The following is a 25,540-nucleotide window of genomic DNA, read 5'->3' on the forward strand; positions in this document are numbered from 1 at the left end:
GCTTTGTCTATAACTTGCTGCTTATGCTGTTTGGCACGCAAGTAGTCCTGTTTGCCAACTCCACCAGGTTGACATCTCATTTTTAGTTATGCCAAGAGCTGTTGCTGGCATGCTCTCCTGCAGGGTTGAACCAGGGTTGATTCCCTGGCGATTGTTGAATGGGGGATATACCAGATCAGGAAGTTACAGATTGTGTTGGAATATAATTCTGCTGCTGTTGATGGCCTACAGTGCCTCGTGGATGCCCAGTCTTGGTGTGCTAGATCTGTTTGAAGTCTGTTCAATTTAGCATGGTGATGGTGCCACACAAAGGGATGTGATGGCCTAGTGATATTATCGCTGGACTGTTAATCCAGAGACCCAGGTAATATTCTGGGGACCTGGGTACAAATCTCACCATGGCAGATGGTGGAATTTAAATTTAATAGGTATCCAGAATTAAGAGTCTAATGATGACCATGAATCCATTGTTGACTGTCAGAGAAAAAAAACATCTGGTTCATTAATGTTCTTTAGGGAAGGAAGCTGCCATCCTTCCTGGTCTGGCCTGCATGTGACTCCAGACCCACAGCAACGTGGTTGACACTTAGCTGCCATCTGGTCATTTGGGGGTAGGCAATAAATGCTGGCCTAGCCAGTGACACCCTCAGTTCCCGATGAAGAAAAGAAAAGATGGAGGATACATTCAATGTAAAGGCTGGATCTTGTCTGTACAAGGTGGTCACTCTTACCGATGCTATCATGGACAGATGCGTCTGCAGCCGGTCGATTTGTAAGGGTAAGGTCAAGTATGTCTTTCCCTATCATTGGTTCCCTTACCACCTGCTGCAGACCCAATCTAGCAGTTAAATCCTTTAGGACCCGATCAGTATTGTTGCTGCTGAACCACTGTTGGTAGAGGACTTTGAAATCCCCCACCCAGAGTTTGTACCCTTGCCACCCTCAGAACTTCCTTCAAGGGTGTTTACTGAATTATAAAGCTACTGACTCAAATGGTCAGTTTTCTGGGTGAGCCTAAGCAGCATGTATCCTTGAAATATTTGAGAAGTCAAACAAGTTGACAGTCAGGAAAGTTGCTTGTGTTTATATGTGAACCTTGCTTGAATGATTGTGAGGCTATTAATTTGACTTGTGTTACCTGTTATCTTGTGCTCTGTAAATTAATCCTTATTTCAAATGATTTTGTTCAATTTTTAAATTGAAAGTATCTGTCTTTCAGGACATTTGTTGTAACATATCACCTGAAGACACCCCAAAGTGCTTTACAGAGAAAGTTTTACAAAGTATTTTTGATAAACAATCACGATTTTCATTTTGGAAATGTGGTTGTCAATTTGCACGGACCGAGATTCCACGAAAGGCAATGTGGTAATTAGATTAGATTCCCTACAGTGTGGAAACAGGCCCTAAGGTCCAACAAGTCCACACTGACCCTCCGAACAGCAACCCACCCAGACCCATTCTCTTACATTTTACCCCTGACTAAACTACCTAACACTATGGGCAATTTAGCATGGCCAATTCACCTAACTTGCACATCTTTGGACTGTGGGAGGAAACCAGAGCACCCAGAGGAATCCCACGCAGACACGGGGAGAATGTGCAAACACCACACAGACAGTTGCCCGAGGCGTGAATTGAACCTGGATCCTTGGCACTGTGAGGCAGCAGTGCTAACCACTGAGCCACCGTGGTAATGATCAGAAAGTTCTATAATCTGATTTGAGTTCAGTTTTGAGGAAATGGAAGGTGCTGTATGTTAACTCCCAATATCATCTGTACAACATCATTTCAGTGACATAATGAGACAGATAAACTGCACTTGATATTTACATTGATGGATGAAGTTCCAAACCGGTTTGAGCCAATGTTAAAAGATTTGGAAGGGCCCATCATTCATGCTGGAAATAGCATAAATAGTAGCAGCTGCAGAAAACCATTACTACAGTGAGTTTTTAAAAGGTGTGGGGCTGGAATGGTAAATCATGTTTCACTGAACACTAGTTATTTAAAAACTAAGGGATGAAGAAATAATTGGGAATTTTTTCTCTCTTTCGATATTAATCAATTAGGGAAATGGGAGTCGTGTACTTGAGTCATAAATTTGTAAACGTTGGAGACCTACTTTCTCTTTGCCCACCTCATTCCCCCAAATGTTTGAAGACCAGGTGTTTGATTTTGATTTATCTTGCATTTATTTTTCTATTTTGAGTCGAGACATGAAGTTTCAGAAATTGACTGGAGGAACCTATTTGCAGGTAAAGGGATGGTTAGGAAGTGGGAGGCTTTAAGCATGAGATAACGAGAGTTCAGAGACAGTATGTTCCCAATAATATGAAGGGCAAGGCTGGTAGGTGTAGGGAGTGCTGGATAACTCGAGAAATTGAGGCTCTAGCCAAGAAAAAGAAGGGGAATATATCAGGTATAGACAGCTGGGATCGAATGAATCCTTGGAATGTTTTCAGGGTCACAGGAGTATACTCAGCAAAAAGGGAATGTGAGATAGCTTTAGGAGAATCCAAAGAGATTCTATAAAAACATTGAGGACAAATGTAACTTGGGAGAGAATAATGCCTCTTAAAATCAATGTGGCTGTCTATATGTGGAACCACAGGAGATGGATGAGATACTAAACAAATATTTTGTCAGTATTTACTGTGGAGAAGGACGTGGAAGCGAGGGAACTTGGATAAATAAATGGTGATGTCTTGAAAACAGTTCATATTACGGAAGAGGAGGTGATGGAGCTCTTAAAACGCATTAAAGGTAGATAGATCCTTGGGACTTGATCACGTGTATTCCAGAAGTTTATGGGAAGCTAGGGAAGAGATTGCTGGACTCCTTGCTGAGATGTTTGTATCAGCAATGGCTACGGGCTAGGTGCCAGAAAACTGGAGGTTGGCTAACATGATGCCATTATTTAAGAAAGGCTGTAAGGAAAAGCCAGGGAGCTATAGACCTGTGGGTCTGATATTAGTAATGTGTAAGTTGTTGGAGGGGATTCTGAGGGACAGGATTGACATGCATTTTGAAAGGCAAGAACTGATGAGGGATCATCAACATAGCTTTGTGTGTGGAGAATCATGTGTCATTAACATGATTGATGTTTTTGAAGAGGTGACAAAGAAGGTGGTTGAAGGCAGAGCAATAGACTTGGTATGGACTTCAGCAAAGCGTTCGTCAAGGTTCTGCATGGTTAACAGGTTAGTAAGGTTAGATCACATGGGACCCGGGGAAACTAGCCAATTGGATATAAAATTGGCTTGATGTTAGGAGACACAAGGTGGTGGTAGACGGTTTAGTCCTGATTGCCCTTCTATAGGAAAGACATTGTTAAACTTGAGAGGGTGCAGAAAAGATTTATAAGGATGTTGCCGAGACTGGAGACTTTGAGGGTTTGGAGGGAGAGGCTGAATAGGCTGGGGCTTATTTTTACCCCTGGAATGTCAGAGACTGAAAGGTGACCTTAAAGAGGTTTATAAAATCATGAGGGGCAAGGATAGGGTGAATAGCCAAGGTCTTTTTCTTCGGGTGTGGAAGTCCAAAACTAGAGGGTGTAGGTTTAAGGTGAGAGGGAAAGATTTAGACCATAAGACATAGGAGTGGAAGTAAGGCCATTTGGCCCATCGAGTCCACTCCGACATTCAATCATGGGTGATGGGCATTTCAACTCCACTTACCCGCATTCTCCCAGTAGCCCTTAATTCCTTGTGACATCAAGAATTTGTCAATCTCTGCCTTGAAGACATTTAGCGTCCCGGCCTCCACTGCACTCTGTGACAATGAATTCCACAGGCCCACCACACTCTGACGCTCCAGTGCCAGTAAGTCCTTCCTGAGGTGTGGGGACCAAAACTGGACACAGTACTCCAAATGGGACCTAACCAGAGCTTTATAAAGTCTCTGTAGCACAACGGTGCTTTTATATTCCAACCCTCTTGAGATAAATGACAACATTGCATTTGCTTTCTTAATCACGGACTCAACCTCCATGTTTCCCTTTAGAGAATCCTCGACTAGCACTCCCAGATCCCTTTGTACTTTGGCTTTATGAATTTTCTCACTATTTAGAAAGTAGTCCATGCTTGTATTCTTTTTTCCAAAGTGCAAGATCTCACATTTGCTCACATTGAATTCCATCAGCCATTTCCTGGACCACTCTCCCAAACTCTGGATCAGTGGTGCTGGAAGAGCACAGCAATTCAGGCAGCATCCGAGGACAGGCAAAATCGACATTTCGGGCAAAAGCCCTTCATCAGGAATTCCCCCCCCCCCCCCCCCCAACCTATTAGGCAGATTGCTATGTTTTCCCATTCAGGAACTAGCCACCTTTCTTGCCTGCCTGGAAGGCAGGTGATCAAGGAAGTGGCGAGTGAAGGCCCTTAAGTAGCTGTTAGTTGAGTGCTTGAGAGCTGTAGTTGGTAGCAGGTTGAGAAAAACCCCATGAGACCTTCTTGGAATTTAATTGGTAAGATGGCAACAAATGTATCTGCAGGACAAATTCACCCAATGATATACCCTTTCTTACCTTTAGTGATTAAAAATCTAGTAGTTGTTTGATAACTCGAATGAAATAAATTTGTTGTGAGTGAATTAAACCAGGAACCTTGACGTTGGAGAGTTTGAGTTGCAATGCGAACATGCACATTTACCTGCATGTTGCTGTGTGGGGCTCTGGCGAGTGATGGCAGAGGCTCCAATTTCTTTCTGTCATGTGGCTGATCAGGAATCTCTCCCACTCATACCACCTGTCATTGCTGGGATTTACGATTTCATAACAACCTCTTTGGTCACATTGCGCATGATCTTCCTTAGCCATCAAGTTACAGAGCTGATACAGGCTGGTACTGGAAAATTAATCCCTTCCTCAGGCAGTACAGTCACACAGTGTACATCAGTGAAAAGCCATTGAAGAAGCTTTCATGTCTTTTAGTAATGGATCTCCTGCATTATTGCTTACATATGTCAGAACCTGTATGGATAGTCCTCACAGAGTTGGAGGAGCGTTTCTGAAAAACACTAATCCTGGATTTCCATTGGAATTGAAGTTAATGCTGGAGTTAGGTTCCTTCAGACATTTTCTTGTCCAACAAGGCCAAAGTACAAGTTGGAACAGTATACCATGCATGCACAACTCTGCATTCCTAGCTAATGTACTTTGCAAAATAAAAAAAACTAATCAAATTAAAATTATTGGGAAAACCATACAGCACTAAAACAGACCCTTCCATCCAACCAGTCTATGCCAGACATAATCCTGAACTAAACTCGTCCCCCCGCCTGCCTTGGCCCATATTCTGTGAAACCTTTCCTATTCATGTACTTACCCAAGTGCCTTTTAAACATTGTAATTGTACCTACATCCACCACTTCCTCAGGAAGTTCATTCCACACGTGAACCATCCTCTGTGTAAACAATTTGCCCCTCATGTTGTTTTTAAATCTCTGCTCTCACCTTAAAAATGAGCTCCCTAATCTTGAAATCCTCCACCCAATGGAAAAGATACCTACCAATGACTCTCTCTGTACTCATGATTTTATTATGGTCACCTTTCAACCTCCTATGCTCCAGTGAAAAAGTCCCAGCCTATCCAGCCTTTCATTTTACTTCAGACTTTATATACTTGATAGCATCCTGGTAAATCTCTTCTGAACCCTTTCCAGCTTAATAATATCCTTTCTATAACTGGGTGACCAGAACTGGACACTGTATTCCAGAAGAGGCCTCACCATTGTCCTGTCCAACCTCGTCATATCTTCCCAAGTCCCAACTCCTCCATTGCTCAATCCTTGCTCAAAGTACTGAGCAATGAAGGCAAGTGTGCCAAACACCTTTTTAACACCTTTGTCTTTATGTGACACAAACTTCAAAGGCAATGTACCTGAACCTCTAGCTCCCTTTGTTCTGGAACACCACCCAAGGCCCTGCCATTAATTTCATAAACCATATCCTTAATTGTTGTACCAAGATGCAATATCCTGCATTTATCCAGATTGAACTCCATCTGCCATTTTCCAGCCCATTGACCCATTTCATCAAGATCCCTTTGTAATATTAGAAAATCTTGTTTACTGTCTACTATAGCCACCAATTCTGGTGTTGTCTATAAAAACTACTTACTACGCCGTCTATATTCTCATCCAAATCATTATTATAACTGACAAACAAAAGAGGACCCAGCGCTGATCCCTGAGGAACCCCGCTGGTGACAGGCATCCAGTCTGAGAAACAACCCTCCATCACCGCTCAGTGTCTTGAGGGAGCCTGCTGTCCTTACATCGTCTTTCTGACATGCAGGCACTTAGGGATGGGCAATAAATGCTGGCCTGGCCAGTGTGCCCATGAACGAATAAAAGAAAATTGGATGTATCTTAAGCACAACTTTGTTTTTTCTCTCATTACGTTTTCCACCCCATCCCCCTCTTCCACTCTTCCTTTTGCAATCTCTTTCTGTCTTTTGTTCTAGCTTATCCGCTTCCTCTCTCACCTTTACTTCTCTCTCTCTCTCTCTCTCTCTCTCTCTCTCTCTCTCTTCCTCTCTCTTCCCCCCCCCCTTGCTCTCTCTAACTTTCTATTCTGTTTCTCATCTCTACGTTCGTCAGTCAGATCCTGACCTGAGCTGCAATCTGATGTTAACCCAGAAATGAAGATGTTTTCGAGGAAATATGCCAAAAGGATTAAACAGCATTAAAATTGAATAATTTTATTTAGGAGAATGTAAAATGAGGACTGCTTCTACTGTTAATAATATGGGTATTGGGTATTATGTGAAAAGAATAAAGTTGCATTTATGTAGTGCCATACTGTACAATGACGTGCAACTCAGCAACAGGCCATTCTGCCCACAGGTCTATTCTGATTGTATGGATGTGATCCTCCTCCCACCTGGCTCCATCTCACCCTATCAGCCTATGCTCATTCTTCCTTCTCTTGTTCAATCCAGCTTCCCCTAAAATGCTTCTTTGCTAATCACCTCACCTTGTGCTTATTGGAATGAGTTCCATATTGAATTGAATTGAATTGAATTGAATTTATTGTCACATGTACCGAGGCACAGTGAAAAGCTTTGTCTTGCGAGCAATCACATAGGCAGATCACAGAGTTAAGGTACGTAGATAAGTAGATAATAGGTAAACAGTAGCAAAACAAACACACAAGTACAGGCGAATGCTAAGGGTTTGTGAGTCCATTCAATACTCTAACAGCAGTAAGGTACAAACAGTTATGAAACCGACTGGTGCATGTGTTCAGGCTTCTGTACCTTCTCTCTGATGGTAGAGGTTGTAGAAAAACATTGCCAGGGTGGGATGGATCGTTGAGAATGCTGGCAGCCTTTCCTTGACAGCGGGCCTGGTAGATGGATTCTATAGATGGGAGGTTGGCCTTTGTGATTGTCTTGGCCGTGTTCACCACTCTCCATAACTGTCTCTGATACCAGGTAGTGATACATCCAGGCAGAGGATGTGTGCTTACCACTTTCCAGTTTAAGTTTCTTCTGGATAGATCATGTTGTTGAATTGATTCAAAGCACTTCGTAAATGAATCACCTTTTGCAAGGTGATGGTGTCTTTTAAGTACATTATTACTGGAAAGAAAAGATCATGAGAGCGTGAGATGAAAGTTCCACTGGTCAGTACTATTCTGCCCATCAGAAAGTACTCTATTATGTTCTGACATCATCATCATCTGTGCTGCAATTCGAAATCGACGCCTGTTCAAGATTGTGACCTTCTACCCCGGGCCTCTGTCTAACAGAGTAGGTCAGTTCAATCTTTGGACCCCATGCTACAAGATAGTGGGATCCAGAGTCATGTCCTCTGCTCCTGCTGTGTGTCATCATTAAGGCATGTGTGATGACCGTATTCCCGTTGAAAGCAGAGGAGGAAAGAATGCCCTGCATTCCTGTATTAAATTCTCAACAATTCTTATCAATTGGTAGAATGGAAGAACATACAAGAAGCTCAAGGTTAAATGAAGGATAGTTTTTCGTCTTCATTGGAAAGAGAATAATTGCTGGCAAAGAAAACTGACTTTTAATCATAAGGAGAGTTAAAACACATCCCATGTGTTTTGGAGATTAGAAAACTAGATTCAGTGTGTGACATTTTCAATCTTTAACTCCAGACAACCACAAGGAAATCAAGTGCTTAGGTAAAAGGCTAAATGGAGCAACCAATGTAGATTTGTTAAGGGAAGTTTGTTCCTGACTAATGAACTAATTTTCTTTATTGAGGAAATCTAAGCATGTGTGTGTGATGGATTTGAGATAAACATTGTGTTTGTAGTTTTGTGTCAAATAAGAGACATTGTATGGACGTTAGTGTCAGTAATGTCATACGTTTGTGGACTGAAGTAGACAAGGTCTTTTCCCTGGGGTGGGGGAGTCCAGAACTCGAAGGCATAGATTTAGGGTGAGAGGGGAAAGATATAAAAGAGATCTAAGGGGCAACATTTTGATGCAGAGGATGGTGCGTGTGTGGAATGGGCTGCCAGAGGAAGTGGTGGAGGCTAGTACAATTGCAACGTTTAAAAGGCATTTGGATGGGTATGTGAATAGGAAGGATTTGGAAGGATATAGGCTAAATGCTGGCAGGTGGGACTAAATTGGGTTGGGCTATCTGGTCGGCATGGACGAGTTGGACCGAATGGTCTGTTTCCATGCTGTACATCTCTATGACTCTATGACTGCACTGAGGAATGCTCCTTGGTAGAAGATACTGTCTTTCACATGAGAATTTTAGCCATGATTCTATCTGTTCAGTCTGCTGGATGTAAATGATTCCAAGACAGCCTATCAATGAACAGCAGAAGTGGTCTCCATTATGTCCTGGCCAATTCTTCAAACAAAATTAAGGCAAAAGCATAGTTGGGTTATAATCACGTTCCTGTTCGCGGGAGTTGGCTGTCCAGAAATTAGCTACCTTGTTTCCTACATTACATCAGTGAGGCATTTCAATGGCATTTCATTGGATTTAAGACATTTTGCAACATCCAACAGACAAGAAAGGTGCTATATCGATGCAAATCCTCTGTTTCATAGAAGGAAATATGTTAAAGCAAAACAAATAATTTAAAAGATAACCATGTACTGTAATTCATTCGAAAGCATGTGGAATAAAGGAAAATAACTTCAGAGTGAACAGATAAAGATATTACCTGACCCAGGTCAGACAAAGGGCAATGTCTTCACAGAACTGACAGTACCAAAGGAAACATGACAACTTCAGACAACTTTCCTAACTTGATTCAGAAATCTTATCAGGCTCAGTTCTCTGCATTCTGCTCCTCAGTCCGTGATTTTGGTTGGTGACTTTACATATTGCTACTTTGATTTTGAGCAAAGTGCAACAACATGCTGATCTCCACTTCCTTTCGTTCCTCACCTTTCTCTTTTTTTTTTGTTCCCAGAACATTAGCTTCATCATCAGCCAGCTGCGAGAGATCACAGGGATTCACGACAATCGACTACTGCAGAAGGCACTCCGGGTCAGTAGGCATTGATCCATGTATTTCAATACAAGCTGGATTGTATGGTAGAGAGGGAAGTCTTCACTCATCCAACCTGAAAAACATATTGCTTCACCCCTCACCAGGTGCAATGTCTAACTGCTGCTTCATCAGAACTACATCAGAAACTGGGGCAGGAATAAACTGCTTAGCTTCTCAACCCTGCTCTACCATTCAACAAGATCCGGACTGATTTGCCCCAGGCCTCAATTCCACTTTCTTACTAGTATCCCATGGCACCCAACTCCCTGATATTTCAGCAATCCATCTCTGCCGTCTTTACTTCCAGTGATGTAACCTCCACAACTAGAGATTACTTAAAATACTGGAGGTTTTGCTTCCATTGCTCGATGTGTCACTCACAGTGAAGAAAGTATAAATTTTTAAAAAATTATTAATCTTTCATTGAGGAACTGAGCGTTTGCGAGCGATGTCAGCATTCATTGATCGTCACTGATTGCCATTGAACTGAGTGGCATGCTGGGCATTTCCAAAGCCAGTTGATAGTCAACCACATTGAGTCTGGAAAGGCACATGAGCCACAGCCTCAGTGAAGATGATAGATCCCTGTCCGTAAAAGGGCATTTTTGACCTGGGTGCGTTTTACAACAGTTGGTGATAGTTTTCAGGGGCACCATTTCTATGAATTGGCAAGGTTAACTGAAATAACGATGATTGACTGCAAAAATGTTGAGATTAGGCTCAGTTCTGAAAATTCTAATCCTTAAGCAATAATGCAGGTTAGTAATTTTACAAATTTTACAGGTGCAGTTTCTATTCAGTAATAGCAACATCTAATGCATCTCCTGTCATGCTTTCATTGAAATCTGTTGGGAAACATTGTCTTGGTTAGTAAAATACTGTTCAACCTTCCTTAAATGTCAACACGACTCCTTACAGAAAAACCTGGTCAGGAACAACAAGGGTTATTGGATAGAGTGAATGCAGAATATATTTTTAGAAATATTTTTGATAACGTTGGGCTTATTCTTCATGCTATATCGTATAGACTCGTAATAGCACTGCAGGAAGCCATTTGATCCGTTGAGTCCATGCAAGTTTTCTGTAAAGGAATCTAGTCACCTCCATTGCCCCATTCAGTTCCTGTAGCTCTGCAAGTTCAACTTGAGTGTCCATCCAAATTCCTTGTGAAACTATGTTCATCATCTCTGCCACACAAACTCCAGAGGCACCCAGTTTCACGTTATTAAGTTCTTTCACCCCATTCCCCCCCCTTTTCTTTTGCCCAGAATCTTAAATCTGTACGAAAATATTTACTCCACTTTTTAAAGCCAGTGTCTAATGCCCGAGTGCAATCTCACTTGAGTTCACATCTCCCTGTTTTTTACTCCTCTGAGTGTTTGTCTCAACTGTGTGTCAACAAATTAACCAGTTTTTGTTCTTTGAGCAAGCTTTTGATCACATTTAATATCTTAAGGTGGCTCAGTGTTATATTTTGTTTGATTTGGGATGTTAAAGGTGTGGTAGAAAGTGTACGTAATGGATGTATATACTCCATCTCAATGATGTAATAATCTATTAGCATGGTCTTGATCTAGCATCCACTATCATTTGTGGAGGAGGACTCCAAATATCTACCATCTTCCTCACATCTCTCTTGAATGTTGAAGACTGTGGTGCTGGAAAAGCACAGCTGGTCAGGCTGCATCCAAGGAGCAGGAGAGTCGACGTTTCAAGCATAAGCTCTTCAGAGTCTCTTCGACTCTGATCTCCAGCATCTGCAGTCCTCACTTTCTTCTAATCTCTCTTGAATGGCCTGGTCCTAATGTTTAGACTATGCCCCTAGTTCTAGATTCTCCAACTAATGGTAATAGTTTATTTACCCTGATTTCTCTGTTAATATCTTGAAAACTTCTATTGGATCACCCCTTACCCTTTTAGATTCTAGACAAAACAGACCTAGTTTGTATAATCTACTCTCATAACCTAACCCCTGAATTCCAGGTGTCATTTTTGTAAACCTACACTGTACTCCCTCCAAGCCCAGTATATCATTCCTAACATACAAATTAGGAGTAATTCCACGACTGTCACCCTGTCAGCTGCTTGTTGAAAGTTGGATGAGAAAGCTTAAGAATCAATTATCCTGAAGGAATAGGTCTTGGGCTTTAAATATCTAGAATCCCTCCAATCACTCTAACCCTTTCTTGTTCTCTTGTTGATACTTCAGGTTGCATCTAAAAATTCAGTAATAAAAACAGAGCTGGAGAAACTCTCGGTCTGGCAGAATCTGGAGAGAAAAACAGAGTTAACGTTTTGAGTCCAAAATGACATCTTCAGAATGGAAAGGTTCCATCTCTCTATACAGATGTTGCCAGAGTTGCTGCGTTTCTTCAGCTCTTTGTCTTTTCATTTCAGATTTCAGCATCTGAACAATTTTGTACTTAACCAAAATTGTGGAATGTTTGTTCTACTGCTAGCCTCTACGTTGAAAGTTTTTGCTGCAAGTACAAAGAATGCCAGAGATAGTCAGCAGGTCTGGCTGTATTTGTGGAGAGAGAACAATAGAGTTAACGTTTTGAGTCTGGGTATGACTCTTCATAGAATTGTAGAATCCCTACAGTGTAGAAAGAGGCCATTCAACCCATTGAGTCTGCACTGACCCTTCGAAGAGCACATTTATGTAGCTAACTTGTGGCCTCCCTTGGCAGGAATCTGAAACTGCAACTATTCATTTTGAGTGAATTTGTGGAGGAGTCGGCCTCTTTTGTAAAACACTTTCATACAACTCTTCATATACAATAAATTGTTGTCTGTTAGCAGACATGGTAGCCATTTAAACATAAAGCTTGATCTCTCAAGCAGCCCTGAGAGAAATCATCAGTTAGTGTTTGTTGCGTTACTTGAGAGAGAAATGTTCACCGAAACCCGAAGAGAATGAATTCTTGGTGGTTCTTTGAATGTTTCATAGATTTCTAATGTGAGGCAAGACCTTTGATTTTTGCCTCATGGGATAGGACACATCCTGAACAGCATAGCATTTTCTTTGTATTGTGTTCCTTTGGAATGTCAGTGGTGTGATGATATTATGGTTTTAAGAGGTGTATTTAGTCCCTTTTTATGTATGAAGTGAGGTTAAGTCTGAAGTGTGAGTTGCCTCTTCCAAGCCAATAAACAGCTTGAGAGTCTCTATCTCTCTGTGTCTCTACCCATCTCTCTCTGTCCCTACCAGAATTTCTTTTGGTGTTCTTTTCTTCTGGACTGGAGAAACCACCGCATGTGAGACAATCTGTTTCACTGGATTTGCCTTTACCAAGGGTGTGCTTATGGGATGTTACTGTATTGGAACAGTTGCTGTTTAGTAGTTAAATAATCTATTATTCTGTTAAATTTTTGAATGAAGTTAAATTTATACCAATTCTTCTTTCTTTTGTTTGTATTTTAACTGTAGGGCAAGAATAAAATATGTTTTGCTTAAAACTGAGTAGTGTGACCATGTCTGGAATGCCACGCCTTATAATTGCCTGTAAATAAGATAAAACTATCTTTTCGATGTGTTTTGAGGGGGTTTGGTCTGGTCCATTACAGCAGATTGACTTTTCATTGACAGGTTGTTTCCTATCACCACATTTGATCAGTGACTTGTACTTACCTTTAATTATTCTTTCACGGGATGTGGCTAGGGCAGCATTTATTTCCCCTCCCTAATTGCCCCCAGAGGGGAGTTAAGAATCAACCACATTACTGTGAGTCAGAAATAGGCCCTGTGAATGAATTTAGAAGACAGGCAGTTAGCATTTCCAATCTGATCTTTAAAATAGGTTTGAGCATGCTGCATTGTTATTAGAATATGTTAATATGATTATTGTATGACCTCTTCCTTACAGGTCAGCAACAGGGACATTAATCAGGCAGTGAGCTTCCTCACTGACGAAAGTGCCAGAGAACCCAGTTACAATGCAATAGCCAATGAGCCAGACAACGAGTCCAGCAGAGCGACAGCCAATCAAACACGTAGAAGTAAGTGTTTTACACCTGGCGGTGGTTTAGCATTACTGTTGAGCCAACTGGCTTGACATTGTGTTGAGGGAAGGAGATAATCTGGGAGAGGAATGTGGCATGTTTTACCATGGAGGTTGGGTTGACCCTGCCCACTGTCTGGTTCCACCTGTCATGCCCACCTCACCTGTGTGGTAAGTGGTGGCACAGTGGCACAGTAAGTGGCACAGTGGTTAGCACTGCTGCCTCACAGCGCCAGAGACCCGGGTTCAATTCCCGCCTCTGGCGACTGACTGTGTGGAGTTTGCACATTCTCCCCGTGCCTGCGTGGGTTTCCTCCGGGTGCTCCGGTTTCCTCCCACAGTCCAAAGATGTGCAGGTCAGGTGAATTGGCCATGCTAAATTGCCCGTAGTGTTAGGTAAGGGGTAGATGTAGGAGTATGGGTGGGTTGCGCTTCGGCGGGGCGGTGTGGACTTGTTGGGCCGAAGGGCCTGTTTCCACACTAAGTAATCTAATCTAATCTAAGTGTCACATCTTCATTGAGAAAGCTGCTCAAAAGAAGTCCTTACTTACAGCTTGCAAATTAAGAAACGTAAAGATCATCCTAATACCATGTAAAGCAGCTCAAGAGGTGTCATTTCAGCCCGGTTTTGGTCTATAAATTCATGCCAGTGGTAAATGCTTTTTTTCTTGCAGGTGTCATTGACCTCGCTAACAATGAGAAAGCAGACCTTCAGAAGGCAATTGCGCTGAGCCTGAGAGAAAGCGAGAAGCTACAGGAAGAAGCCGAAGTTGCTGGGGAGAATCTGGAGGCTAACCAGTACAGTGCTCCATACGTTATGTCTGAACATTGAATAAGCTCTTTATCTTTATTTTCCTTTGATTAGTACAAGCCACAATAATCGGCGCTGTTCAGGAACCTGCGATGAGTATTGAAAGTCTGGCTCAATGTCAGAATTCCAGTTCAGGTTCTGGAATTATGCAGTGCTTTTTTTTTTGTTTGCAGCACTTGGCTCGCTGTTTAGTTTTTTGACCATCTAATGCTTGTTTCTTTTGTATAAAGTTCAACCCAGCTGCTCGAGGAGGGAACAATTTCCCAGTATTAAGACATTGATTCAGTGGGTGGGGGAGGGGAGGCGTGCGGGTGGATGTATTAAGGCTATATTAATGGAATAGTGAACCAGTCAACCTGAGTTCAATCATCTGAGCAGCTGGGAATTTAAATTCATTTAGTTAGATAAATCTCGAATGAAAAATAACCCATCGCCTCCATCAATTCTAGACATGAAATTAAACTGGGTAATTGTAAATAGAATCATTGAGGCACACAGCGTAGAAACAGGTCCTTCAGCGCACTACGTTTAGGCAGACCAACATCACTAAACCACAATGATCTCATCTACCAGCACTCAGCCCAAAGCCTACGATGCCCTGCCATTTTAAGTGCTCATTCAGATGCTTCTCAAATGTTGCTCGAGTACCTGCCCCCACCACTTTCTCAGGCAGCATGTTCCATATTTCTATCAAAGTCTAGCTGAAAAAATCTCTCTCAGTTCTCCTCTAAACCACGTGCTCCTCACCTTAAACGTGTGCCCTGCGGTCTTGGACACGTACCCGTGCCCTCCCATCACAGACATGTACCTAATGATCTTATAAACCTTATTAACAGCTGTTTGAATTTGTCTGGCCACTTTCCAAGATTATGAATGTCTGTTAGCCTCACTAATATATTTTAAGGAAGAAAAACTATTGCCTTAATCTGTTTCTACTTCATTGCTGGAACCAATGTGCAGGATTGTGGGAAAAAGACAACAGATTGGCTTTAAATTAAAATGCTCAGTGAATTACTGCATCCACGATGTGCCAAATGGTCTCCTTCTACACTGTAACAGCTCTGTGATCTATATGTGACTCCAGTCCTGCAAACATATGGTTGTCTCTCAAGTGCCCTCAGAAATGCCTGACTAAACCATTCAGTTGTCAAGTAGCAGCTTGTGACCACCTTCTAATGGGGCAATTACGATGGACAGTGACCACAGATGTGGCTAATCAACAATGCTGGCACACCATGAATGAATTTCAAGAAAATGCTTTTCTTCCTTGTTCCCAATCTCACCCCATTCTTGCACTGATCTTGTTCTTTAACCCCAAGCCTGTTTTTCAAGTCAAATTTGTGACTCCTAAGATACTGAAGCAGTCCGTGTTCAAATGCAACAAGATCGTGTTTGCACATTCTCCCCGTGTTTGCATGGGTGTGCTCCGGTTTCCTCCCACAATCCAAAGATGTGCAGGTCAGGTGAATTGGCCATGCTAAATTGCTCATAGCGATAGGTGCATTAGTCAGAGGGTAGTGGGTCTGGGTGGGTTACTCTTCGGAGGGTCGGTGTGGACTGGTTGGGCTGAAGGGCCTGTTTCCACACTGTAGGGAGACTAATCTAATCTAATCCAATCTGGACAATATCCAAGCTTGGGCTGAAAGGTGGCAAGTAACATTGACATCACACAATGCTAGGTAATTACCATCTCCAATAAGAAATTATCTAGTCACTGCCCCTTGAGATTCAATGGTGTCACCATCACTGAATCCCCCACTATCAGCATCCTTGGAGTTACCATTACCAGAAATTCAACTGAGCTCATATCATAAATGCAGTGGCTACAAAAGCAGGTCAGGGTCTTGGAACACTGCAGTGAGTAACTCACCTGCTGACTCCCCAAAGCCTGTCCACCATTTACCAGACACAAGTCAGGAGTCTGATGGGATACTCCCCACTTGTCTGGATAGCTGCAGTTCCAACAACACTCCAGAAGCTTGGCACCATCCAGGACTAAGCAGCCCCGCTTGATTGACACCACATCCATAAACATTCACTCTTTCCAACACTGATCATCAGTAGCAGCAATGTGTATTATCTATAAGATGCACTGCAGAAATTCACTAAAGATCCTTAGACAGCACCTTTCAAACCCAAGATTATTGCCATTTAGAAGGACAAAGGCAGCAGATACATGGGAGCATCTGCAAATTCCCCTCCAAGCCACTCACCATCCTGATTTGGAAATAAATTGCTGTTGTTTCGCTGTCACTGGATCAAAGTTCTAGAGTTCCCTCCCTAAGAGCATTATGGGTCAACCTGCAGCACGTGGATTGCAGTGGTTCAAGAAGGCAGCTCATTACCATCTTCTCAAGGGTAACGAGAGATGGGCAATAAATGCTGGCCCAGCCAGCGATGCCCAAGTCTTATGAGTGAATTTAATAAAAAGCTATGAGAATCCTAGTCTTAGTAAAAGGCAAAATGGCCTTAATCCTTCCAGATCATCGGGCTATAATCTGATGAGAGAGAGAGAGATGGTGTCAGTTTAATCTGAAGGTCACCAGGTCTCATGCCCAGGGGAGAGGTTGGGAAGAGGAGTCCTTCTTGGTAACCTCAGTCAATGTAGGAGCCCATGCTGTTGGCATCACTCTGCATCACATAACAGCCATCCTGCTAACTGAACTAACTAATCCCACCTCAGTGGAACATGGTCTTGTCTCCTCCCCTGGTCTTTGTTGCATCTCTACTCAGAATCAGGAGGTATAGACAATACACTTGAGTTGATTCACCCTGTCGTCTCCTCTCTTTGGCTTCTCCATAAAGAAAACTGCCCATAATTGTTTTTCTCTCTCCCTCAACGTTGCTGTAGATTTTATTGTGTACCTTACTAAATATTTTGAATATTTTGGCCTCTTAATTTGAAAGTGAGGGAATTGTCTCTGTGTTGCAGAGTAGGTGAAACAAACACCACTGAGAGTAAAGTTGGATTAAAAAGGAAGAGGTGTGAAGTCTGGGGGGACTCCCCCAACCCACATGATCGGAAACGTGAGGATAACTGGCCAGTGGGACTGAAGAATGTTGGAAACACCTGCTGGTTCAGTGCAGTAATACAGGTAATGGGCCTGAGTGATAAGGAGGACTTGAGTCTTAGTGAATATTTATTACTCTGTGCCTCTTGACTATCCTCATCTCTTACAGTGTAGCAGCATTTAACATAGTAAGGTATGCCAAGTGCTTCACAGATATAATTTTAAATAAGACTTGACACCAAACCTCATAAAGAAATATTTAGGGAGCTTTACAAAAGAATTAAGTTAAAGACTTGCTTTTACAACGTGTCCTTCAGAAACATAGAACAATACAGCGCAAAACAGCTCCTTTGGCCCTCGATGTTGTGCTGACCTGTGAACTAATCTATGCCCATCCCCCTACAGAATCCCATCATCATCCATTTGCTTATCCAAGGGTTGTTGAAATCTCCCTAATGTGGCTGGGTTAACTACTTTGGCAGGCAGGGCATTCCACACCCTCACACTTTACTCAAAGAACCTGCCTCTGACATCTGTCTTAAATCTATCACCCCTCAATTTGGAGCTATGCCCCCTCGTACATCGCCATTCTGTGTATTACAGTCACAGCGAGACTTTGGAAACGTAGTCACTGTTGTGACTGAGGAAACGCGACAGCCAATTTGGACGTTGCAAGATCAGACAAACAGCGATGTGATAACAAGCAACCAGTCTGTTTTTGTGATAATTTAAGGAGCACTTGCCGGAATTCTGCTTCACTGTGTTGTTTTGTGATCTTTGTGCATCTGTCTGAGAGGACAGATGGAGCCTTGCTTTAACATTTTATCCAAAAGACAGAACCTCCAACAGTGGAGCACTCTCATGGAGTGTCAGCTTTGATACCTTTGCTGAAATCCTAGCATACAGCCTGAACTCAGAAACCTGTGGCTCAGAGGAGAGATGCTACCTACTATGCCACAGCTTTAAGAGAGTGAGCAAGAGTGGATTAGAGAAGAAATTTTGCATTTCTGTCGAATTCTCTTTTCTGCAGTGTTTGGGGAACTCAGGACATGATTTCAAAATTTCACCCTGAGCCTCAAGAGATTTCTCTGCAATTCACAGAAATTGATTTTGATTATGTTTAACATTGAATTGCTTTATTTCAAGTGCAAGACTTGCAGGTCCAAAGTGGAGATTGGCCATTCTAAATTGCCCATAGTGTCTGAGGATGTGTAGGTTAGGTGGATTAGATATGGGAAATGCAGGATTACAGGGTTAAGGTAAGAGGGTGGGTCTGGGTGGGATGCTCTTTGGAGACTTGGTGTGGACTTGATGGGCTGAATGACCTGCTTCTGCACTGTAGTGATGCTATGAAGAGGAAAGTTAATGGAAGATGGGAAAAGGATCCAGGGGTGGATCATCTGATTGAATCCATTGGTGCATCAGGTCGAGCGTTGGTTAGGTCAATTCACCAAATGATATCCTATAGATAGGAGAAAGTGAGGAATGCAGATGCTGGAGATCAGAGCTGAAAATGTGTTGTTGGAAAAGCGCAGCAGGTCATTCCTGAAGAACGTCAATTCTCCTGCTCCTAGGATGCTACCTGACCTGCTGCGCTTTTCCAGCAACACATTTTCAGCAGCGACATTCTATAGATACCCAGGCTCTCTGTGAGTTTACTCAATTGGCTTGTGTTGTTGGAGGACAATTTTGCAAAGTTTATCCACAAATTGACCACAAGGTTATTTAACTTTTCACAAGAATCTTCTACTGTTCCCATTTGTGGAGTATTGTCAATTGTTCCAGCTTTGGAGTGGTGACTTAATCAGCGACTATAAGATTATATCACGATTCAGTTGACAGGCCTGAAAAAAATACTTATGCTTGTGAGGAAGTGCAAATCCAGGTGCCATGAATATTTAGTTTATCCAACAAATCCGATGAGGAATTTGAGAAAAAATCTTGTCCAGAGAAAGGGTTGCATCCAATTCCATCCTTTTACTCACTATTTTCAAAATTCTTGGGTAGCACAGAGAAATTGCATATTGTTGAACGTAGACAAGTTTTGTTGAATGTTTTTATCTTCACTCGTCAGTTCACAGAAACAACAAAATAAAGGATTACAACTTTTTTATGCTGAATGTAATTAAGGGACCTGATTGAGATATCCAAAGTTAGGAGAGACTTAGATAGGTTAGATCGTAAGAATGTTTTCCCTATGGCAGACACTTCTAAGACCAGAGGATGTAAGTTTAAGGTGAGGCGTAAGTGGTCCAGAGAGGATTTGAGGAAAAATATTTACACCCAGCGGGTGGTAGAAACATAGAATGTGCTGCTTAGATGGTGGCGGAGATAGGTACTCATACAACATTTAAGAAGCATCTGGAGAAGCACTTAAAATACCAGAGCATAGTATGCTATGGACCAAATGCTGTTAAATGGGGTGAGTATAGTTTCTTTTTCGGTTGGCATAGACATGGTGGGCCAAAGGGCCTGTTTCAATGCTCTATTCTTCTATGTGTAAGAACAGGATGCTGATTGGTCGGCAAGTAGACTCTTTTAGTAGAGGCACTGCAAAGGAGAATGCACCAATTGGACTGACCACCACCTGTCACATTATGCTTACATTTTAACCAGTCAAGTTAACTCTGGTCAAGGTATTGCCCTGAGGAATGAACCAAACAATGGTTGTCACCTATTTTGATAAGTTGAAACTGTGCGGTGTATGTTCATGATCTGTCTGTCTGGAAAGAACATGCCCCTGTGTGTATCAGTTATGTATAACTTGCAGTTGGCACAAGTCCACCATGCTATGAGCCCAAAATCTTAGATTCAGGATTATTTAACAAACGCTGTCTAATTGTAGTATCACATCTAATGTTAGACACAGTGTCTTGAACTTTGTACCCAACCAGCCCATTATTACAATCAGTAAGTTGCCTGCTGTGAACAACTGAAGGAGTATGCTTTTTGATCCAATCTCCCAGTCTATGGGACACACAGCCTATACACCTAGTATCATGCCAATACCGAATTTCATATCCCACATTCATCTGTATAAAAGGCAGAACAGCAGCATGTTGGTAGTGGCAAATGTCAGTCATGTTGCTGCTATGTATGTTGCTAGCTCCATCCATTGGTCAGATTTGAGATATCTTGCTGTTCCAGGATAATCTGCAATAGACTGGACATCCTTCAAGTCACAAAGTGGTGGCCTTCAACACATTTGTAAATTTGTGTGATATACTGTACAGTGGAAAATGATCTGATGAAGGTAACTATTATCTCTCAAGATTGTTTTGAAGCTCCCTATTTCAGCATCAGGTTTTCACAGTGAGCATATAACCTTGTGATCTGTTCATGAGGTAAAGGGCGAGACAAAGTGTCTCTCTTCCCCACAATTTTCTAAGTTCTTTCCTTGGTCCATTAAATTTCCTCCACACCCAAACCTCGTGTCATACTTTACTTCAGTGGTCCCACAGGAAATGATATCCCACTAACAGTGGCCCTGTGAAATATTAACTAGCTTCTCTGACTAAATCCTTTCGGAGCAATACTGCACTAATACATTTTTGTCAATGTGCATCGATTAAAGTGCCAGGTTTTTAAATTTGCCAGTGCATGTTTTTGGTTTAATGGTACTTTGTGCTTAAGTATACCAACTGGATGGCTCAGCAATGAGCAGACAGATCAACGAAATGGCATTTTTACTGGGAATCTAATCCTAGGTGTGATTCATTCCCTGAGCTCCAGCCAAATTGACTGCAGAATAAGACACCCAGAGTAAACCTTGCAGATTTTAACTTGGCATTGAGCATGCAATTCGTATTGAGTACTTACCACAGGATCGTTTGTAGGTTAGTATCAGATGGTTGTTAATGTGCTGAGGCAGGCTTGCTATTTGGTGTTGTTTACCAGAATGGATAAGCTCCTAGTAAAAAAATAGAGGTTAGAAAGGGTCAGCCAAGATCTGCATAATCCCTTATAACCCCATTTAAAAATGCAGCAGTTTAAAATCTATAGCAACAGAGGTATCACTAAATATGAGAAGTGCCAAGTGCATCTTTGAAACAAATTTCCTTAGATTTGTTCCATTTTAGTGAAGGAAGTGTTTTGTCCTGTTGTGACAAAATCCTGCATTGCTTGGTAGAAATTAACTGAACCTTTTTAAATAGGTCATTTAGAGCGATAGAGATGTACAGCACAGAACAAATCTTTCGGTCCAACTCGTCCATGCCAACCAGATATCCTGAACTAATCTAGTCCTTTTTGCCAACATTTGGCCCATATCCCTCTAAACCTTTCTTGTGCATATACCTATCCAGATGCCTTTTAAATGTTGTAATTGTGCTACCTTCCACCACTTCTTGAAGGAGGAAGAGTGAGCACATCCATGAGGATCTGTAGAGCGGGAATGTCAGTCCAATGTTGCTGTTTCCCTATACCCCTTCTATCATACCTGTCTGCTATCCTCTCACTCTGCTTTGTAGTTAGGAATTATCCTAGATCTCTGTCCTGTGCACACTTTATTTCTAGTTGCACCTCTGTCTCTCTTCTGTTTTTAATACTCCTTTGTGTTTCTCCCCTAACTTTGCTTCTCTTGAATGGGTATAATTAGACAGAGAGCAATTCTGTCCGATATCTGTTCTTCACTGTTGAGCCTGGATGAAAATTATCAATGTGTTATCAGACAGTTGGGGAACATCAAAACCATCATTGATTCTGATTATCATCTTGTATATAGAAATGAGCATTTCCTTTTAGAAGAGATTGGATAGCAGTTAATAATAAGAACTTTATTGCAGCACCTGTTTCAAGATCACTTCTAACACTTGGCAATTTCCCAAAGCACTTTGTCAGTGTTTTAATCTGGAAAGTCAGTTGGTGAAGGATCATACTGGAACCAAACTTCATTTGATTTTATTTACAGAGTGAAACTTTACAAGCAAATACCTCTGTACACAATTGTAGAATCTCTAAAATGTGAGAGCAGAGTATTTGGCTCACTGAGTCCACACCAATGGGTATCTTTTTCGCTGTCCATTGAGTCACATGCTTGAGAGATCAAGCCCCAGTAGAACTCTGAGGACGCGATCTAGTCTAGTACTTGAGTGCGGTATTTCAGACAAGAATTTGAAACGAGACCCCATCTGCCCTCGCAGGTGAATGTAAAAGATCACATGGCACTACTCCAAGGGGGAAATAGGGAGTTCTCTATTCCCTGGGCACTGGTTGTGCTGTGATTAGTTTGATTGTTACATCAAATTGACAGAAAGTGAATTAGATGGACCTTGGCACTTCTCGTATTTAGTGATACCTCTGCTGCTATAGATATAAGCATTTTTAATAAAAATTAACTCTACTTGGAGTGTGTATGTCCATATATCTGTATGTGTACATATTAAATACATGGATATTATTAGCAAATAGTGAGATTGAGGATTTTATCCTTGGCTCAAAACTCTCAAGGCATGTGAGTTCTGAAGACTGTGATTGTAGTGCTGCCAAGTGCCATTGATCCTGTTTATTGTTTTGGGGGGTACTGTTGAAAATGTGTGCAGTCAAAATATAGTGGAAACCATTCCATGATTAGCTGACAGGGTGCTGATATGTTTGAAAGCTGTGGAACAAATCCAGTTGGATTCTGTGTGACAGGTTTTCATGTTTGTTTTGCATTTCAGGGTAGAGGCTGTTTGGAATTTGCAAAGAACAGTTTCAGATCCAGTCGAGTTCAGTGGAGCTCTTTAACTTTCTTTGTACATTTTTGTCTTTAGTCCCTGTTCCAACTGCCTAGGTTTCGACAGCTGGTTCTCAACTACACAGTGCCTAAAAATCCACATGAAAACTGCAGAAGCCACGCTGTAAGTTCATCCATGAAATTATATAAAGGTTTAAAAATAAAAATAGATTTATTCAGATGATCCTGGAATGGAGAGTTCATAGCTATCCCATACTGGTTGAAAGGGTTGACTTAATGGAGTTTTTATTTCTAATTAGGAAATGTTTAGTTTTAATACAGTAAAAATAAAGATGTTTCCATTCATGCAAATTGTAAGGGCTATAAATACAAGATAGTCACTAACAAATCCAATGGAGAATTCAGCAGAAACTCAGTAGAGTGTATTTGGAACTCACTGGAACAGTTAAGGCAAATGTCATCAATGTATTTAAGCTAGATAAATGCATAGGGTAGAAAGAAATAGGAGGTTATACATTTTGTAAAAATTATTCATGGGATGTGAGCATTGTTGGCTAGGACCAGCATTAATTGCTACAGAGAAGGTGGTGGTAAGCTGCCTTCTGAGCTGGTAGGGTGATGTGAAATAAAATCACCCTACCAGCTCAGGGTTTGTGTGCTGCTTTAAAAATTAGCATGGACGAGTTGGGTTGAATGTGTTAATGGTTATTTACAATTTCTGATTGTGCTATTGATTGAAAAGGAGCAGCGAAACTTGGCGTTTATGCAAGAACTGAGGTGCCTTTTTGCCTTGATGGTCGCCTCTATGCGGAAGTACATTGACCCATCAAATGCAGTCGACCTCCTCAAGGACGCGTTTCGATCAAGTGAAGCACAGCAGGTGGGTCTGAGAATCACTCATTGCCCACAAGGTATTTATATATGTTACAACATTACTATAAGTTGTGCAACTGGACAGTGGATATAAAACCTTGAAGCAGAAAGAAGTAGGAAATTCTAGAATCAGCATATACATCAGTCAACAGGTGGAAGAGAATGGTAAGGGTTTACCTAACTGAGTTTCTGATGAGCATTAATCCAGCTTTCTGTTCTAAATGCTGAATAACCTGTGACGTATTTAGCTTACATAGTCTTAAACTTAGGGCTGATATGATCTCATAAATTGTAGGTCATCAGCTGATTGTAATATATACCAATATTTCACAATATGCACCTTTTATTCTGTTTGCATATTAATCGTTTTGCATTTCAAGTGGCTTCCTCTCTTCATCCATTGTAATTAGACTGATAAGTACCTCATAACTGAAAATAGACGACAGGACTTTGCATCAATTTCATCTTATGGAAGATTTCCTAAGTGAAGTTTGAAAGATTCTTGTATTTGCTTGGCCAGTTTGATATTACAGAAACCTCTGAAACACCATGAGATGTTTGACCATGTAATGAGGTATGTGTCTGGGATCTTTCCGTTGGGTAGGTTTATTGCCACCATCCCCTCTAACTATTGGGATCCACAGGACCTGCTTGATCCCGTGTGGGAAAGAAATAAAAACTTGTTCATCTAACAAAAAGAGTCTATTGTATTGAACAGGACTAGCTGCAAGTTATGTTGATATGATAGAAGTTGATACGTGTTGAAGGGCTTGTGTACAAAACGTTGATTCTCCTGCTCCTCAGATGCTGCCTGACCTGTTTTCCAGCACCACGCTCTTTGATGTCGTTACACGGACAATGAAGATGATGTTAGGTCTTGCTTCTTAGACCTCCTAAGCTGTTCAGTCCATGAAACCATATAACATCATAGTGGGTCCTGCTTAAGATACTTCTCAGTACTAACACATTTAGACCTTTGCACCCTGATAGAACACATAACAGAAACAAAAAAGTACTAAAATAAAACAAAGAACTGCTGGAGATCTGACATGAACAAAAATCGGAAATGCTGGAGAAACCCTGCAGATCTGGCAGCATGTGTGGAGAGAAAATGGAATTAATGTTTTGAGTTATGAAGAAGAGTTGCAGGACTCAAAACGTTGACACCATTTTCTCTCCACAGCTGCTGCCTTACCTGCAGGGTTTCTTCAGTATTTTCTATTCTTGTTTTACATAGATTTAGTATTGTATAAGGGCTACATCATTAGTGATTGTATCTCATTGTTTGATGAACTATCCATTTCTTCATGCATCCCTCTTGCATTTTAGCCTGAGTTACCTTCTTGGAGAAAGTGAGGACTGCAGATACTGAAGATCAGAGCTGAAAATGTGTTGCTGGAAAAGCGCAGCAGGTCAGGCAGCATCCAAGGAGCAGGAGAATCGACGTTTCGGGCATGAGCCCTTCTTCAGGAATGAGGAAAGTGTGCCAAGCAGGCTAAGATAAAAGGTAGGGAGGAGGGACTAAGGGGAGGGGCGTTGGAAATGTGATAGGTGCAAGGAGGTTAAGGTGAGGGTGATAAGGTGAGGGTGATAGGCCGGAGTGGGGGTGGGGTGGAGAGGTCAGGAAGAAGATTGCAGGTTAGGAAGGTGGTGCTGAGTTCGAGGGATGGGACTGAG

The 25,540-nt window shown here is 41.7% G+C and overlaps 1 protein-coding gene across 4 annotated transcripts in view; it reads left to right on the forward strand.

The window, feature by feature from the left end:
* usp28 (ubiquitin specific peptidase 28) overlaps positions 1–25,540 on the forward strand; it is a 90,452-nt gene that overhangs the window by 18,744 nt on the left and 46,168 nt on the right. For 3 of the 4 annotated variants that reach the window (XM_043676543.1, XM_043676544.1, XM_043676542.1), the window contains exons 2-7: positions 9,410–9,487; positions 13,357–13,489; positions 14,166–14,289; positions 17,235–17,397; positions 23,067–23,153; positions 23,733–23,870. In XM_043676543.1, coding sequence (XP_043532478.1) covers positions 9,410–9,487; positions 13,357–13,489; positions 14,166–14,289; positions 17,235–17,397; positions 23,067–23,153; positions 23,733–23,870 — 723 coding nt within the window. Of the gene's footprint in view, positions 1–9,409; positions 9,488–13,356; positions 13,490–14,165; positions 14,290–17,234; positions 17,398–23,066; positions 23,154–23,732; positions 23,871–25,270; positions 25,276–25,540 lie in introns of those variants that run through there. The other variant, XM_043676545.1, reaches the window with a different exon arrangement.

Source organism: Chiloscyllium plagiosum, chromosome 35 (assembly GCF_004010195.1).
Source record: "Chiloscyllium plagiosum isolate BGI_BamShark_2017 chromosome 35, ASM401019v2, whole genome shotgun sequence".
Taxonomy (NCBI): Eukaryota; Metazoa; Chordata; class Chondrichthyes; order Orectolobiformes; family Hemiscylliidae; genus Chiloscyllium; species Chiloscyllium plagiosum.